The sequence below is a fragment of the Telmatherina bonti genome (assembly GCF_933228915.1).
Source record: "Telmatherina bonti genome assembly, chromosome: 7".
NCBI classification, from domain to species: Eukaryota; Metazoa; Chordata; class Actinopteri; order Atheriniformes; family Telmatherinidae; genus Telmatherina; species Telmatherina bonti.
In genome coordinates, this window is record NC_136625.1 from 11,668,624 (window position 1) to 11,684,638 (window position 16,015).

At 42.5% G+C, this 16,015-nt stretch overlaps 1 protein-coding gene across 1 annotated transcript in view; it reads left to right on the forward strand.

The window, feature by feature from the left end:
- LOC306758409 (contactin-associated protein-like 4) overlaps positions 1-14,419 on the forward strand; it is a gene marked incomplete at both ends in the record, with an annotated part of 125,864 nt that extends 111,445 nt beyond the window's left edge. Inside the window, 6 exons of the mRNA XM_079243736.1 lie at positions 393-617; positions 1,491-1,624; positions 10,126-10,213; positions 12,145-12,363; positions 13,427-13,498; positions 14,223-14,419. Of these exons, the coding sequence (XP_079099862.1) occupies positions 393-617; positions 1,491-1,624; positions 10,126-10,213; positions 12,145-12,363; positions 13,427-13,498; positions 14,223-14,419 (935 nt within the window). The remainder of the gene's footprint in view (positions 1-392; positions 618-1,490; positions 1,625-10,125; positions 10,214-12,144; positions 12,364-13,426; positions 13,499-14,222) is intronic.
- Positions 14,420-16,015: the final 1,596 nt, after the last annotated feature.

A 16,015-nucleotide genomic window follows, 5' to 3' on the forward strand; every position in this document is an offset into this window, starting at 1 on the left:
AGCGGAATTGACACATGCAAGTGATTTTCATTACACATTAATCAGGGAAGCTGTTATAGTCTTCCTACTGAAAATGAAACAAAAAATACATCAATCCATCCAAATCCATAACCTGAAATAAAAGCTTTATAAATTATCTTTATAACTGTTTGGCCCAGGAGTTGTGCAGATGATCTGCTGATTTGATAGGTGCTTTACAAAAAAAAAAAAAAAAAAAAAAAAAAAAAAAAAAAGGCAAATGTGCTTCAGACAACCTCCTGGTCTTCTGTTTGAAATGTGTGGGAAAAAAAAGAAAAATCTAAATTGTTTGATAAGAAAAACAGTAAAAAGAAAAAAAAAAGTGTTGATTCAAAGATCTGAAGATGTATTTCTGCTTGTCCATTTTCCTCCAGAGGTGTCTGCCGACTTCAAGTCGGGAACATCCATCAGCTACACCTTCAGGGAGCCTTACGAGTTGAGCAGAAACAGCAGCGCTCTGTCCTCCTCCATCTACTCTGACATGACGCTGAGAGGAGAAAACGTCTCCCTGAGCTTCAGGACGACCCAGAGTCCGGCTCTGCTGCTCTACATCAGCTCCTACCACAGAGAGTACCTCGCCCTGCTCATCAACAAGCACGGTGAGGAGGACACCAAGGTTCCTTTGAAGCCATCTGAGTAGCAGCTGCGCTTGTTCGTAACTTTCTTCTTTCCACATTTCGCTTCCATTACTCGACTCGTGTTTTACCTCCTTCCTTCTCCAGGGCTGCTAATAGGTGGTAGATTAGAGCCCTGCTGAATAAAATTACTAAAATGTTTTTGTCAAATTAAGTCGTGGCTTTTAAGAGCAGAACTAAGGACACTTAGCATCCAGGAGTCTCGTAAATTGGTACTTTAAAGCTCAGTTAGCTGTAAGAGGATTTCCTCCTGCTGATGGAAAGCAGGGCATTAAGGTTCGACGGTGACCGCCGAGTCGTCAGGTAAACGCTCTTGAACTCGAGTGTCCAATTAAATTCCTGAGCGTCTTTTCTGGTCCCATTCATTTCATTAGCTGCTGGTTCGCGGTTAAACCTCTTCACTTTCACACAGATCTTTTCTTGGCTTGTTCTCATGAATTCATGATCAGAATAAACACATAAGTGAATAAACTCCTCCAACAAACTGTTATTACTTGAAGGTAAATGTACTTTTGTAATCAGGAGAAAATCCTTGTAAACCCTCATTATAAAAAGGCACGTATGTTATCGGAGGACAAGGTTTAATTTATCTTTTCTAATCTCAAAAGCCTGAAGATATAACGCTCTCATTACATCTGTTCTTTGAATTGAAAAAAATGAATCAGATTTAGAGTTTTGTTGGTGATAATTACCTCATAACCTCAGCAGGAAAAGCTTGATGAAGGCATATACTACTCATCTGATGTGAAATGTGAAAAGTACAGCTGAGAGATTTAAAAACATATTTTCTTCAAGATGCTTAAATTGTTTTTTTTAAAACAAAAACTTTGTGTGTAGATAAACTGGAAGTGAGATACAAGCTGGACAGCAGCAGAGATGTTGAAGTATTGAGGAGCAGCATGAGGAGCCTGGCCAATGGACAGCTGCACTCCGTTGCCGTCAGAAGACTGGGGCACACTGTGTCTGTGCAGGTAATGATATTTTATTTTCATGGATACTGACTGCTGTAACTGTTCTGTGAATATGTTGCTTACATACCAACATGATGGAAAAGCAGGAATGCAGCAATTGAGAAATGATGCGTTTCTAATTGCAAATCGTCAGTCAAATCTTCTTATCTGCACATCTCAAACATTGGACTCCAGACTGAAAAGCACTTAACGTTGTATGTGACTCATATTGCAGAAAGGTTAATAATTATGGCCGCTGTAGCTGGTTTGAAAATATGTTGGTTACATTCCAACGAAGACTGAATCATGACCGCAGTTTAACTCAGTTAACACATAGTTTCCATCTGGCATTGACACTGTAGCCTTTAAAGGTGGAGTATGTAAGATTTTCAATATTTTCAAAATAAATTAACTAATAAAATAACTACAATCATAATTAGATAGTTTTTTTTAACATATAGGTTCCAGTCTGTCCATATTTGATGCTTTAAATTAAATGACAAGTTTAATTAATGACAAAAAGCACTTTTTTTTACTGGTAGGCAAACATTTAAGAAGGGTCTTTGTCATTAATTAAACTTGTAATTTAATAACACATCAAATATGGACAGACCTACATGTTTAAAAAAAACTATCTAATTATGATTGTAGTTATTTTTTTAGTTAATTTATTTTAAAAATATAGAAAATCTTACATACTCCACCTTTAAACATGTTTTCCTGACATGTTGCTGTCGCCACATTGGCTGTCATAAATTAAATTGAATACAGCATCTCCATCTTTCCATCTACCACCTTTCTCAAGCAGTTTGAGAGATGCCTGAAATAAATTAGCATCACAGCATGCTATTTTTGCCAACATCTCCTAGTTTTCTCTCAGAAATGTGACAGAGAGAAAACTAGGAGTCACTTGCTGTCACTTCATGAGGCATAGGATACACACCAGGGATCAAATGTGTGTGTTTGCAAACAATTTAAACAGTACACTCTCAAAAATAGAGGTAAAAGATAAGGAAATTTCTGTACCTATAGGTACATTTTAAAGAGATGTTCTCTCAAAAGTACAATACTGGTCTTTAAGAGACCAGAAGCACACCTTCAGAGTACGAAAAAGGGTTCAAAGTGACATAAAGTACAAATTTGTACCATTTTGACCATAAGGGCACCTGCAGCATTGAAAACTGTAATGTTAATGGCTGTAATGTTACAAACTGGAGCAGAGTTGAGTGATGACAGTAGTAGTACTTAACAGTCATTTACTACACCAGACAATGAAGGTCAGATGCTGCAAACTAAGTGTATGTCTGGTCAGTATTTTGAGTTTTTGAAGATTATTTCTAGATTAAAGATAAAATAATATTGCTAAGTGGCATGGACCAGGCCTAATCCTGTGAAAACATAAAAAAACATAACTTGATAAGGTAAGGTTGAACTTGATAAGGTACAAAAATAGACCAGAACTGAAGGGTACAGAAATGTCTCTCAAAAGAGTACACCCCCAGCGACAAGCATTCGTACCTTTTTAGGTACAAGCTGGTACCTCTATTTTTGAGTGTGTAATGAGGCAGAATTGGCCTCATGTCTGTGGTGTTTGTCACATTTTCACTGCTGCTGTGGAATCACCTAAACATGGAGTAATGTATGTTTGTAGGAAAAGTTTGACACTTTGCCGTTGCTCAGTGGTAGATGGAAATGCTGCGATTGTGTTCAACTTAAAAGCTTAACATACTCAACAGGTAATGCTTTTTACAGATTAGACCTGTAACGTTATATTAACTTGAATATGTCTGATTATGCTGATTATTTTTTTAGGTACAGTTAAATTGGATTCTCCAACTCAATGTGTTGGTTTCCTTATAGAGGCTATTATGAATTGGCTTTCATTATGTTCTTTTTTTTCTGTCTGAAAAGTGTCTTGAGATGGCATTGCCATGATTTGATGCTATATAAATTAAATTAAATTGAATTGAATTATTAAATAATAATAATGAAAGAACTTGTGCAAACCTAGTACCTGAGTCTGCTGTTCTCTGTGATGTGGAATATTATGCCATCCATCCATCCATCCATCTTCTGCCGCTTATCCGGGGTCGGGTCGCGGGGGCAGCAGCCTAAGCAGGGAAGCCCAGACTTCCCTCTCCCCAGCCACATTTGCCAACTCTGCGGGGGGGATCCCGAGGCGTTCCCAGGCCCAGCCGAGAGATATAATCCCTCCAGCGTGTCCTGGGTCTTCCCCGGGGTCTCCTCCCAGAGGGACGTGCCTGGAACACCTCACCAGGGAGGCGTCCAGGAGGCATCCTGACCAGATGCCCGAGCCACCTCAACTGGTTCCTCTCGATGCGGAGGAGCAGCGGCTCTACTCTGAGCCCCTCCCGGATGACCGAGCTCCTCACCCTATCTCTAAGGGAGAGCCCGGCCACCCTGCGGAGGAAACCCATTTCAGCCGCCTGTATACGAGATCTCGTTCTTTCAGTCACGACCCACAGCTCATGACCATAGGTGAGGGTAGGAATGTAGATCGACTGGTAAATCGAGAGCTTCGCCTTCTGGCTCAGCTCCTTCTTCACCACGACAGACTGATTCTCATCCCAGCCGCTTCACACTCGGCCGCGAATCGCTCAAGCGAGAGCTGGAGATCACGACCAGATGAAGCCAACAGGACCACGTCATCCGCAAAAAGCAGGGACCCAATCCTGAGGCCACCAAGTCGGATCCCCTCAACACCTCAGCTGCGCCTAGAAATTCTGTCCATATAAGTTATGAACAGAATCGGTGATAAAGGGCAGCCTTGGCGGAGTCCAACCCTCACCGGAAACAAATCCGACTTACTATCGGCAATGCAGACCAAGCTCTGACACCTGTCGTACAGGGACCGGACAGCCCTTACAAGGGGGTCCGGTACCCCATACTCCCGGAGTACCCCCCACAGGAGCCCCTGGGGGACACGGTCGAACGCCTTCTCCAGCTCCACAAAACACATGTAGACTGGTTGGGCAAACTCCCATGCCCCCTCCAGGACCCCAAAGAGGGTATAGAGCTGGTCCACTGTTCCGCGACCAGGACGAAAACCACACTGCTCCTCCTCAATCCGGGATTCGACTATCCGGTGGACCCTCCTCTCCAGGACCCCTGAATAGACCTTACCAGGGAGGCTGAGGAGTGTGATTCCCCTGTAATTGGAACACACCCTCCGGTCCCCCTTCTTAAAAAGGGGGACCACCACCCCAGTCTGCCAATCCAGCGGTACTGCCCCTGATGTCCACGCAATGCTGCAGAGGCGTGTCAGCCAGGACTGCCCCACAGCATCCAGAGCCTTAAGGAACTCCGGGCGGATCTCATCCACCTCCGGGGCCTTGCCGCCAAGGAGCTTTTTGACCACCTCAGCGACTTCAGCCCCAGAGATAGGAGAGTCCACCCCTGAGTCCGCCAGCTCTGCTTCCTCATCGGAAGACGTGTTGGTAGGATTGAGGAGGTCTTCGAAGTATTCTTTCCACCAACCCACTACGTCCCGAGTTGAGGTCAGCAGCTCCCCACCTCCACTGTACACAGTATTGATGGAGCACTGCTTCCCCCTCCTGAGCCGCCGGATGGTGGACCAGAATCTCCTCGAAGCCGTCCGGAAGTCTTTCTCCATGGCCTCGCCAAACTCCTCCCATGCCCGAGTTTTTGCTTCGGCAACAGTCGAAGCCGCATGCCGCTTAGCCCGCCGGTACCCATCAGCTGCCTCCAGAGTCCCACAGGCCAAGAAGGCCCGATAGGACTCCTTCTTCAGCTTGACGGCATCCCTCACTGTTGGTGTCCACCAACGAGTCCTGGGATTACCGCCACGACAGGCACCAACGACCTTACAGCCACAGCTCCGGCCGGCCGCCTCAGCAATAGAGGCACGGAACACAGCCCATTCGGACTCAATGTCCCCCACCTCACTCAGGACATGGTTGAAGCTCTGCTGAAGGTGGGAGTTGAAGCTCGCTCTGACGGGGGACTCAGCCAGACGTTCCCAGCAGACCCTCACAACATGTTTGGGTCTGCCAGATCTGACCGGCTTCCTCCCCCACCTTCTGAGCCAACTCACCACCAGGTGGTGATCAGTTGACAGCTCCGCCCCCCTCTTCACCCGAGTGTCCAAGGCATGTGGCCGCAGGTCCGACGATACGACTACAAAATCGATCATCGAACTGCGACCCAGGGAATCCTGATGCCAGGTGTACATATGGACACTCTTATGTTGGAACATGGTGTTCGTTATGGACAATCCATGACGAGCACAGAAGTCCAATAACAAAACACCATTTGGGTTCAGAGGGGGGGGACCATGCCTCCCAATCACTCCCCTCCAGGTCTCACTGTCATTGTCCACGTGAGCATTGAAGTCCCCCAGCAGAACAATGGATTCCCCAGAAGGAGCACCCTCCAGCACTCCCTCCAAGGACTCCAGAAAGGGTGGGTACTCTGAACTGCTGTTCGGTGCATAAGCACAGACAACAGTCAGGACCCGTCCCCCCACCCGGAGGCGGAGGGAAACTACTCTCTCATCCACCGGGGTAAACCCCAACGTGCAAGCACCAAGCTGGGGGCTGATGAGAATGCCCACACCTGCTCGGCGCCTCCCACCATGAGCAACTCCAGAGTGGAAGAAAGTCCAGCCCCTTTCGAGGGTACTGGTTCCAGAGCCCAAGCCATGCGTCGAGGTGAGTCCAACTATATCTAGCCGGAACCGCTCAACCTCGCGCACAAGCTCAGGCTCCTTCCCCACCAGAGAGGTGACGTTCCATGTCCCTAGAGCCAGCTTCTGCAGCCGGGGATCGGACCGCCAGGGTCCCTGCCCCTTGCTGCCGCCCAGCTCACACTGCACCCGACCCCTACGGCTCCTCCCGCAGATGGTGAGCCCACGGGAGGCGGGGCCCATGTAACCCTTTCGGGCTGAGCCCGACCGGGCCCCATGGGCAAAGGCCCGGCCACCAGACGCTCGCTCTCATACCCCACCTCCAGGCCTGGCTCCAGAGGGGGGGTCCCGGTAACCCGCGTCCGGGCAAGGGAACATTCATGCCCAGGTTGGTTGTCATCGTAGAGGTCGATGAGCCGTGCTTGGTCTGGTCCCTCCCCTAGACACCTGTTTGCCATGGGTGACCCTACCAGGGGCATAAAGCCCACCGACAACATAGCTGCTAGGATCTTCGGGACGCACAAACCCCTCCACCACGATAAGGTGACGGCTCAGGGAGGGTTGGAATATTATGCTATGTGGTAAATGGTACTTTTAGTTCCTGATGTCTGGAAATGACCTTTGAGTTTCAGCACAAATACATCCTTATATACGCACATCTGTTTCGAAGCAGCTTCTCGTGAAACTATTGATTATGTTGCTTTGTCCCGTATTCTCCCACATTTAAATGCAAACAAAGGAAAATGTTGAAAAAAAAGAGAGAAATTACAAATTTGATGTCAAAGTATTGAAAAAAATTTGAAATGAAAGAGAAAAACTTTCTCGCAGTGGAATCTGTAAGTTTTGGAAAAGTGTACGACGGTGGATCTGCTGAAGGTCTCTTCTTGTTAAAAAGTTCTGCCTCTGGACTGTGACTTGTTGTCCGGATGGGCAACTGAATCAAAGTAAAGATTCAAAACGATTTTGCTAGTTTACATAGCCAAGCAGCCTTTATGAACTGACATAACATGGTTAAATGGAGTATTTGTGAGCTGATTTAAATTGTTTTTAATTGAGGTGCCTTCAAATGAACTGTTAAATTAAAGTTTCCTCAATTTATTAAAATCATTTTAATCAAATGCTGCTCGCCCTAAGCTTTGCCATATTTATTTGAACCAACTACAAGCAGGGAAAGTGATTCAGACAGGGACTGACTCTTTGCTGATCTCACCAAATAACAGCTTTAAGAACAACAAGCAGGGAGGAGACAGAAGATGTGCTGACTGGCTCAGATGCATGGGAATAATCTGTGCAGACAACACTGTGATGATGTGACATCAAGATTTTATGGGATGCAGAATCTACAAACTTTAATCAAACACCGCACTAAAAAAACCTTTAGCGCTTTATGTGCAAGGCAGCCATGATGGATTTTAAATTTGTGGTTTGGAGAGGCTTAAATTGTCCCTCCCTCGCTATCAGTCTGGGAGCTTTCCAGGTGAAATAACTTTATACTCAACATCTTTATATCTGTGACATTTATATGTGTTTATGACTGTTATTTAAACAAACAAAGCCTTTATGAACACAGACTGGTGATGCTGAAGCAACAAAAAGCTGATGTGATAAAAGCAATGTGGACAAAAGCTCTTTTATTGTGTTGCGGCTTTTAAAATAAATTATGAAATTCAAGTTTCAAACTAAAGGAAACCAGAGTTGGGACAATTATATGATGATGCTACTCTGACCTGACAAAACAAAGTAGTTCTTCTGAGATGATCCAGTCCAGATCTAACAAGCAGAACCAATGAGTTTTGCGTTGTTATGAGTGCAAACCAGATGGAACAAACTACACTTTAATTAATCACGCTGCACTCCGGATGAAATATGAAGCACCTTAATCTTATCTGGATTCAGCAGATCTCTTATCTTGTTAACAGCAGAGATGATGTATGAGGCGACTTCTTCTAACCAGGAGCACATCAGCCGAATGTCCCTTTAATTACTGTGTGAGATGAATTACAAGGTGACCTCATCTTGATTCATTGCTTCAGTGAAATATGAGGCGAAACTCGTAGCGCCGCTTTGCATCGCCGTGAATTGTTACACGACACGCTCCTGAAGACGTCGGCTGAACTTCAGCGAGTGTTTCATGCATCTGTTTCCTGTTGGCTCACAGCATAGTCTGCACACAGGTGTCACAAGTGGACAGTGTCATGTCACACACACACACACACACACACACACACACACACACACACACACACACACACACACACACACACACACACACACACACACTCACCCCAACCACATGATATATGGTTCTACAAAGCTTGAATTGCTCTGGGCTGCAAGAACACTGTCTTTATATATATATATATATATATATATATATATATATATATATATATATATATATATATATATATATATATATATATATATCATCAATTATCTTTTACAGTTCTTTTAAACTTACAGACGCCAGAACAGAAACGGCAACAAAGTTTTTTACAATAAAAACATAATAATAAACCAAAAAAATCTGAATCATCTTCACCACTCAAGTCCCCCCAAACCACAAGCCCACATCACACATACACAACACACACATATTAACATACTCCACAAAATGTAAAAATGTCATTCATTCATTTCAGTTTGGTATTTTTAGTAGTGGTATTAATAATAATAGTGAATAAAGGTGTTGCGGTAAGGAATGATTGAAGAGGGTGGAAACAGAGACGGATCTCTTCATTTCCACTATGGATGGACGTGCAGGAGTTTTCCACAGAGTTTTAGTCTGAACGGAAGATTTTCTGTTGTATGATGTTTGTGTTATTTCCACTTCATGAGACAGTAAATGTTAAAAGAAAAGCTGTTTCGCTCGATTTATTCAGTTTGTTGATATTTCACCTTGTAAACGGAGAGAGGGGGGCGAAGGAACGTGGCAGCCCTGCCAGACAGATGTGATTTGTTGAACTGTGAGTAGCGCCATATGGCATGGATATGAATAAATAAATTAAAACGGCTGTATTTACTCCTAACCAACAAAATGTCTGTAAGTTTAAATAAAAGCTGAAATAAAATTAATAAAAACAAATTTAAATCAAGTGAATAAAATAAGATAAAATAAGTCAAATAAAATAGATTTGGAAAAAAAGAGGAGACAAGAAAATGGAAGGAAAAAATTATATAAAAACAGATGTTTAAAAATGTTTTATGGGCTGCAACTTAAGTTAAAATGAGTAAAACCTGATTTAAAAAGTCAGTTTATGTTTTTTTAAAACAAATGTTTGTCATGTAAAACTTTCTCTTCAACTTCTTTTTTTTACCGAAATAAAGTTTTTCTGCTATTTCTGGTTGAGTTTCTAACCAACATTCAATATATATTTCTCCTCCACCACTTTTATCAATGTGCAAATGTGTGAAATAAAAGATCAGACTCGGAGCTAACAGCATGTAGACTGCTTCCCACGGCTGCAAAAGTCAAGCGAGGCCACATCAGCGTGCACAAAGTGCCACTCGCACAGTGAAAACAGAACGAAATGTAACACACCTGTTGGTTTTAACTGACCTTTGCATCCAGAAGTTTGTTTGGAAACTCTTCATGGCTGCAAGCTGAGACTCTCCCTGTGGAGCAGCCTTCATTAAAATAATCTCCAGTGGAGAATTCCACCTCACTGAATATTTCTCTCTAGAAGTGTGGACTCTTGTTTCTCCCACAAAGCACAAGCGATGACAAACAGCAGAAGAATTCTCACTAAATCACAAGAATTTCTTCCAGATTTAGTTGGCCACTCTGATAAAGTTATGGGATACAAATAAACAAGCATATAAATATTGTTTTTGTTCTTTTTTCCCTCCTCACCAGATCGACCAAAACCCCACGGAGGACTTTAACCTGACATCTGATGGAGAGTTCAACGCCATCAAGTCTCTGGTGTTGGGCAGAGTGCTCGGTGAGTAGGACAGCCGTAAAACACTGGTTTTATACGTTCGCCTCCTTCATTCATTCCGCCAATTTCTTAAAGTTTAAACAGAAAACTATTGAAGCAGACGTTGAAATGTTAAAGCTTAAACTGAGGCTTTAAAATCGATGCTGCATTCGGGGAAACAGTTGATGCTGATGATGCAGGAAGACACAACGGCCGCATCGCTGACCTTTTAGTTTTTTTGTGCTTTAAAAGAAACACTTTTCTTTAACATGCTGGGGACTTTTTTGTTTTGTTTTGTTTTGTTTATTTGGATTTTTTTACATAATGCCAAGTACTGTAATACTGTTTTTTGTTTGTTTGTTTGTTTTGTTTTGTCTCTATTGTACTGTATGTTGTTAAATACAGATGTTGGACTCTGTTAATAACTTAGACACTTTTACATTTGGAACCCAGATTGAAATGTCGATTAATGCATATTAATCCACATTATCCCTCTCCATGATGTAGCTCCAGATTGCTTCCAATTAACAGTCAAAGACTTTTGATTCAAGCGAAAATTATTTGTTCTTTTTGCTAATCTTTGTCTGATCTCACATGTCAGTATTTTCTTACTGTCCTCATCACCTCTGCAAACAGTCACCAACTTCAGTCCCATGTCTTCAGCAGCAAGATTTATCCACTTAGATGCTCCTCTCTGGACAGGAACTCGTAAAAGTGTCAGTGTGACGACAGTAATTGGCTCCATCATGATTTATTCATGTTCCCTCTGAGCGACTCCTTCAAAGACGGTCTGAAAAGTGCACTGTGAATGAAATGAGGGGCTGAGAGGCTGCTATCTGGTAAGACGGTCACAGCAGCCGCACTGTACGTGTAAATGGAATGATTTGGCTATTAATAGGAAAACATCAGTCATCTGTTTGTATCAGCTTTCATTGGACTTTCATTTACATCACAACAAATTGTTCCTTTAAACTGATATCCTGTTGATTTCTTGAACAGCCCTGCAGTGCAGCATAATAAGCAGCCGCTCTCTTATGTTGCATGTTCTTGCCAATTGTGTTTTTGATTAGACAGAAATTCTCTTGTGGTTTCATGTTTTTCAGTTAATTCTGAGGGGGTTTTTTTTTATGCAAAACTGATCATTTTCTGAAAAGACTGAGTAAAAAGATCATATGTATTAAGCTACGTCACTGCTGCCTTTTCAATCTTTCAATTGTCTGTAACTGTTTGCAAACTATGGCCTTAAATCTGCATTTCATGGCCGTCGCTCGATGTGCTCCATTTTATTATAAGTCACTGTCACAGAGAGCTTTTCAACCCCATCATGTCAGCATGCGACCTGTCGACGACTCTGTCAACCCAGAGGAGGCAGAGAGTCAGATCGGGATCAGAAAAGCAGCAGCAAATTGGGTTTTCTGTCGTTTTCTCCGAACTCCGTCATCCATCAGTGTAACTAATGGACCCAGAAGGCGTACAGAGAGAAAGGGGGGGGGGTAGAGGTAGTGAGGAGTGCATCAGCTAGAAGCTGCTTACAGGCTGCAGTAATGCTTCCTGCTGCTCTCATCAACATGCAGATGTGTCCCTGTAAAACCACCGTCACCTCTCAGTCATCTGATCAGACACTGATGCAGCTGCTTACGGCGGCGACATCGACTTTTACAGCTGCTGTTTACGCCGCCGTGAAGGAGTGCAGATGAAGGATGAAGGACCTGAAGTTAGTAAAATGAACATAAAGGTGGAGAGAGCACATACGTCTTACAGAGTGATGGGTGCAGACTGAGAGCAGAGTAGCTGCCAGCCTCTTTGCTGTAATGGAGGTTTGTGAGTTTGAAATTTGAAGCGAGTGAGCATCTTGAATTAGCACCTGCACCGTTTTCTGCCCTGCAGATTTTAGAGTAGACATAGAAAGATCTGCATGTAAAGCTTTAAACTGCTTTGTTTCTTTTTGCCTCTAGACCCTGATGACCTGGATCCACACCTGGCCAGGTTAGCATCTCTTGGTTTTACCGGCTGTCTGTCGGTGGTGCTGTTTAACTCCATCAGTCCTCTGAAAGCTGCTCTGCTCCACCCGGACACCAGCCCTGTGGTCGTCACCGGACCTTTAGTTCAGTCCAACTGCGGCTCTATCGCTGCAGCGAATCCCTTCTCAGCTGAGAACACACACCGCCTGTCAGGTGAGAGATGAACCCTGTTAGGATTATTCAAGTCATTTTATGGTGTTTCACGAAGAAAAAAAAAGACATTCATGACTAATATTACAACTCAAAACTCTGTTCAGAGATGCGTTTTGTTTTAAAATGAGATCCTAGATGCAGTCTGACAAGATTTGGAGCAAAAGCAGCAGCTTGCACCTTGTTAAAGTTCTTTTTTTTTATGTCTATTTAGCCAAAGCTAGAATAGCAAACAATCTAAAAAACCAACAGTCAAGCATTAACAAGGACGCCCCGCTGTGCGAGGCAACAACAAAAATGTAGTCAAAGCAGATTTTGGTTCATTTGCACATATTTGGCTTCGCTTGTTAGGCCTGAGGCTTGTGTTGTGTCTGACAAGCGCAGCTACATGCTGTTTACTTATAAGTTTTTGCTTCTACTTGCACAGAGTGGGGCTCATGGTGGGAAAACTGAGCAAAGAAAAATCACAAAAAGATCTTTTTTTTCTGTCAAAAAGGACATTTTTGGTGGAGATTTGAGGTCTCTATCACCTTAAATATTACAACATAGAAAGGAAATGAATCCAAAGCCATGTTACCTCTTAATATTTCTAGTTTGTTTCCATCTGCCTGCTGCTGAATTTATTCTGTGACAACAGTCTGATGCATCTCCTGTTGTCTTTCCGTTTCTGTGTCCAAACTGGATGGAAGTTAATTTCCCAGTTCATACAGAGCTCATTAATCACACGGAGAACGTTTCTCGTTTTTGGAGACTTGTCACTGTGATTGATTCTTTAATTACAGACACTCAGGAGACGCTTTCCTTCCTCTGCATTTGTTCCCATCCAGTTTGTGATGCTTTATTCTGCTTATTTTCTGGTACCGATGAAGAATTCTTTCTGATCTGCTTTATATGCTGAACATTAATCATCACATTCCATTATTCCTCATCACATCTCGTGTATAATTTCTGGTTCTTTCCTTCCTTTTGTTTCCCGTCGTGGTGACTCGTGTTTTCATTTTGATCTTTCTTTTCCCTCTCCTATCTTCCTCCACATCTTTTTTTTCTCTCTCTTTCTCTGCTGTAGACCAGTCTGGTTCAGTGGGCTCAGGTCAACCTCTAGTCAATGCCATCAGGACTGACTCGGCTCTGATTGGAGGTACCAAACTGCTTGTCTTTAACCTCTTTTTGTCAACTCAGATCACGTTTTATGCATCAGATGTGAACTTTTGATATATTTGTTTCAAGATAAATGCAAAGGATGACATTAAAAGTGAGGTAAGCAAAGGTTTTGGGCAGAAGCTGAACTCTGTGTGAGGAGTGGAGGGGTGTGTGAGGAGCGAGTCCATTTAAAACTAATTCAAACTTTGTTGCTCTGCCAGCACAGATTGATTCAAAGTGGAGACTGAAAAGGTTCAATCTATAATTGTGTAGACAGAAAAGGTAAAAGCCCACAGGAAAGTAATTTCAAAATGTCCATTAAATCTCTGGGTACACAAAGGGCAGCTTTTCTAATTAGATTTATACAGAAATTATTTGCTAATGGGAAAAGTTTTCTGGTGGGGTGGAAACCACGATCACTTTTTATTATAATGTTGTATTTAATTGATTTCAGATGGATTGTGGAATTCCTGTTATATGAAACCTGTTCTAGTATTCCATACAAAGCAGATGCGGTTGATGGGGCAGGAGATTTAGAAATGGTTTTTAATGTTTTTCTACGCTGGATTAGCAAGGCAATCTGGATTTTAGGGGGGATTTCTGTGCTGCTCTGGGATAGTTGCATAGTTGCTGCTTCTCCTCTTTGATGAAATTAGGGGTAAATTTGAAAATGCATGTGAGATCACAGCCCTGACTTTTTTTTTCTTTTTTTTTTGTTGCAGGTATCATAGCTGTTGTCATCTTTGTGATCGTGACCGGCCTCGCCATTACTGCCAGGTTCCTTTACCGGAGGAAGGACACGTATCGAAACCAGGAAGGGAAGAGAGCCAAGCAGGAGGACAGTCCAGAATTTCCTTTCAACAACCAAGCTGATGCCCAGAATCTCCCCACTGAAAACTCAAAGGAGTATTTCATCTAACAGATCGCCCGATGACCCAACATGCTGTTGGCGTTTCAGAGCCGAGAGTGTGGACTGGAGTATCCTGACACTCCTCAGGACTTTGCAGCGCACTTTAGAGCCACTCAGACACTTTTCTGGCAGAAGCGGCTCCATAAGAAGCAGAAGGCAAAGGGAAAACAACCCACACACACACACACACACACACACAGAGGGTCATTTCTGTTGCTTTTCTGTAAATTGTGACTTCAAAGTGATGATACACACCTTTCAGAAACTGTGAATATACAAAAATGTAAATGTTGGATTTGTGTCCTTGCAGCAATCTTTGGCTCGTGTCACTTTGTAATATTGAACATGTTTGAAGTTATGAAGGTGTCAGTATTCTTATCGTGCGCGGGCGGCAAAAATGTGAAGCCCTACCTTCTTGTGGTCACATGCAGAGATGTTTTTCACACGTCTATTTTTGGTTGTTTTTTTTTTTATTTCTCTCTCACATCCCTTCCAGTTAGTTTCCATGTACAGAAAGAAGTTTTTTTTTCCCACCATTAGACAAAACACTCTGAGCTTAAACTTACTAAGCTTTAAAGTTCTACTGGGTTTTGTTGATAATCACTGTATCCCATGAGAATTTGACAATGAACAATCCTTCCTAAAAAGAGCCTCATTGTGAGTTTGTGCTCATTGTTTTGTTGTCAGACCCACAACTTTAACGTTTCGCACATACTCCACTTAAACAGCAGGGTTTTCTGCACCAAGAGGCACTTTAGTTCCAACAGCCCACTGAGCACTTCTGAGCAGACGGTATTGGCAACTTGCTGGTGTGATGAGTGGAGCATTAGGCTGCTTAGGAGCCAAATATTTCCCCTCAGGAGCTGGGAGAGACCAAAATCAGACCTAAACAAGGGAAACTTGTACGTGTAAAAATGACACACTTGTTTCTTTGCAGGAAGTAAAGATTGTCAGTCCTCAGATGGAACTGACTCTGGCACTACCTCTGAAAACTGAATACTTTGACAGGCAATAATATAGAAATATAGTATTAAAACTGTTTAGGTGTATAGTCTGGAGAATGATTGAGAATGATGGAGAAAAAAAAAAAAATATATATATATATATATATATATATATTTTTTTTTTTTTTTTTTTTTTTTTTTAACTAAAACAAGGACTTTTAAAAGAACAAATATTGGTTACAACAAAAAACAAATAAAATAGGCTTCTTAAGTTCAAAAAAGGGTTTTGGAAGAAGTTGGGCACTTATCTAGTCCAAACCCCCTTATCAATGACGCTGTAAAATTTTCACAGTGTGTCAAATGTAGTAACGCACATTAAATTCCATTACAATGAAACTTAAACAGTATACGGTCGTAATACACACAATAAATCATAGAATTCAACATACATTGCTTTCAAAATTTGCCTCATAACTATAATCACACTGTGCAAGCTTCTTTACAACTTTCAGGGTTGTGATGACTTCATGCAAATCTCATTAGAAACACTAAAACAGAGGAAGGTTGTTTTCATAGCTTGTCTGTTTCATTCTGCAGTTCAGAATAAACATGATCTGTTTGCAACTTGCCAAGTTCTGCTTAAGGAAAACATTTAGATGCA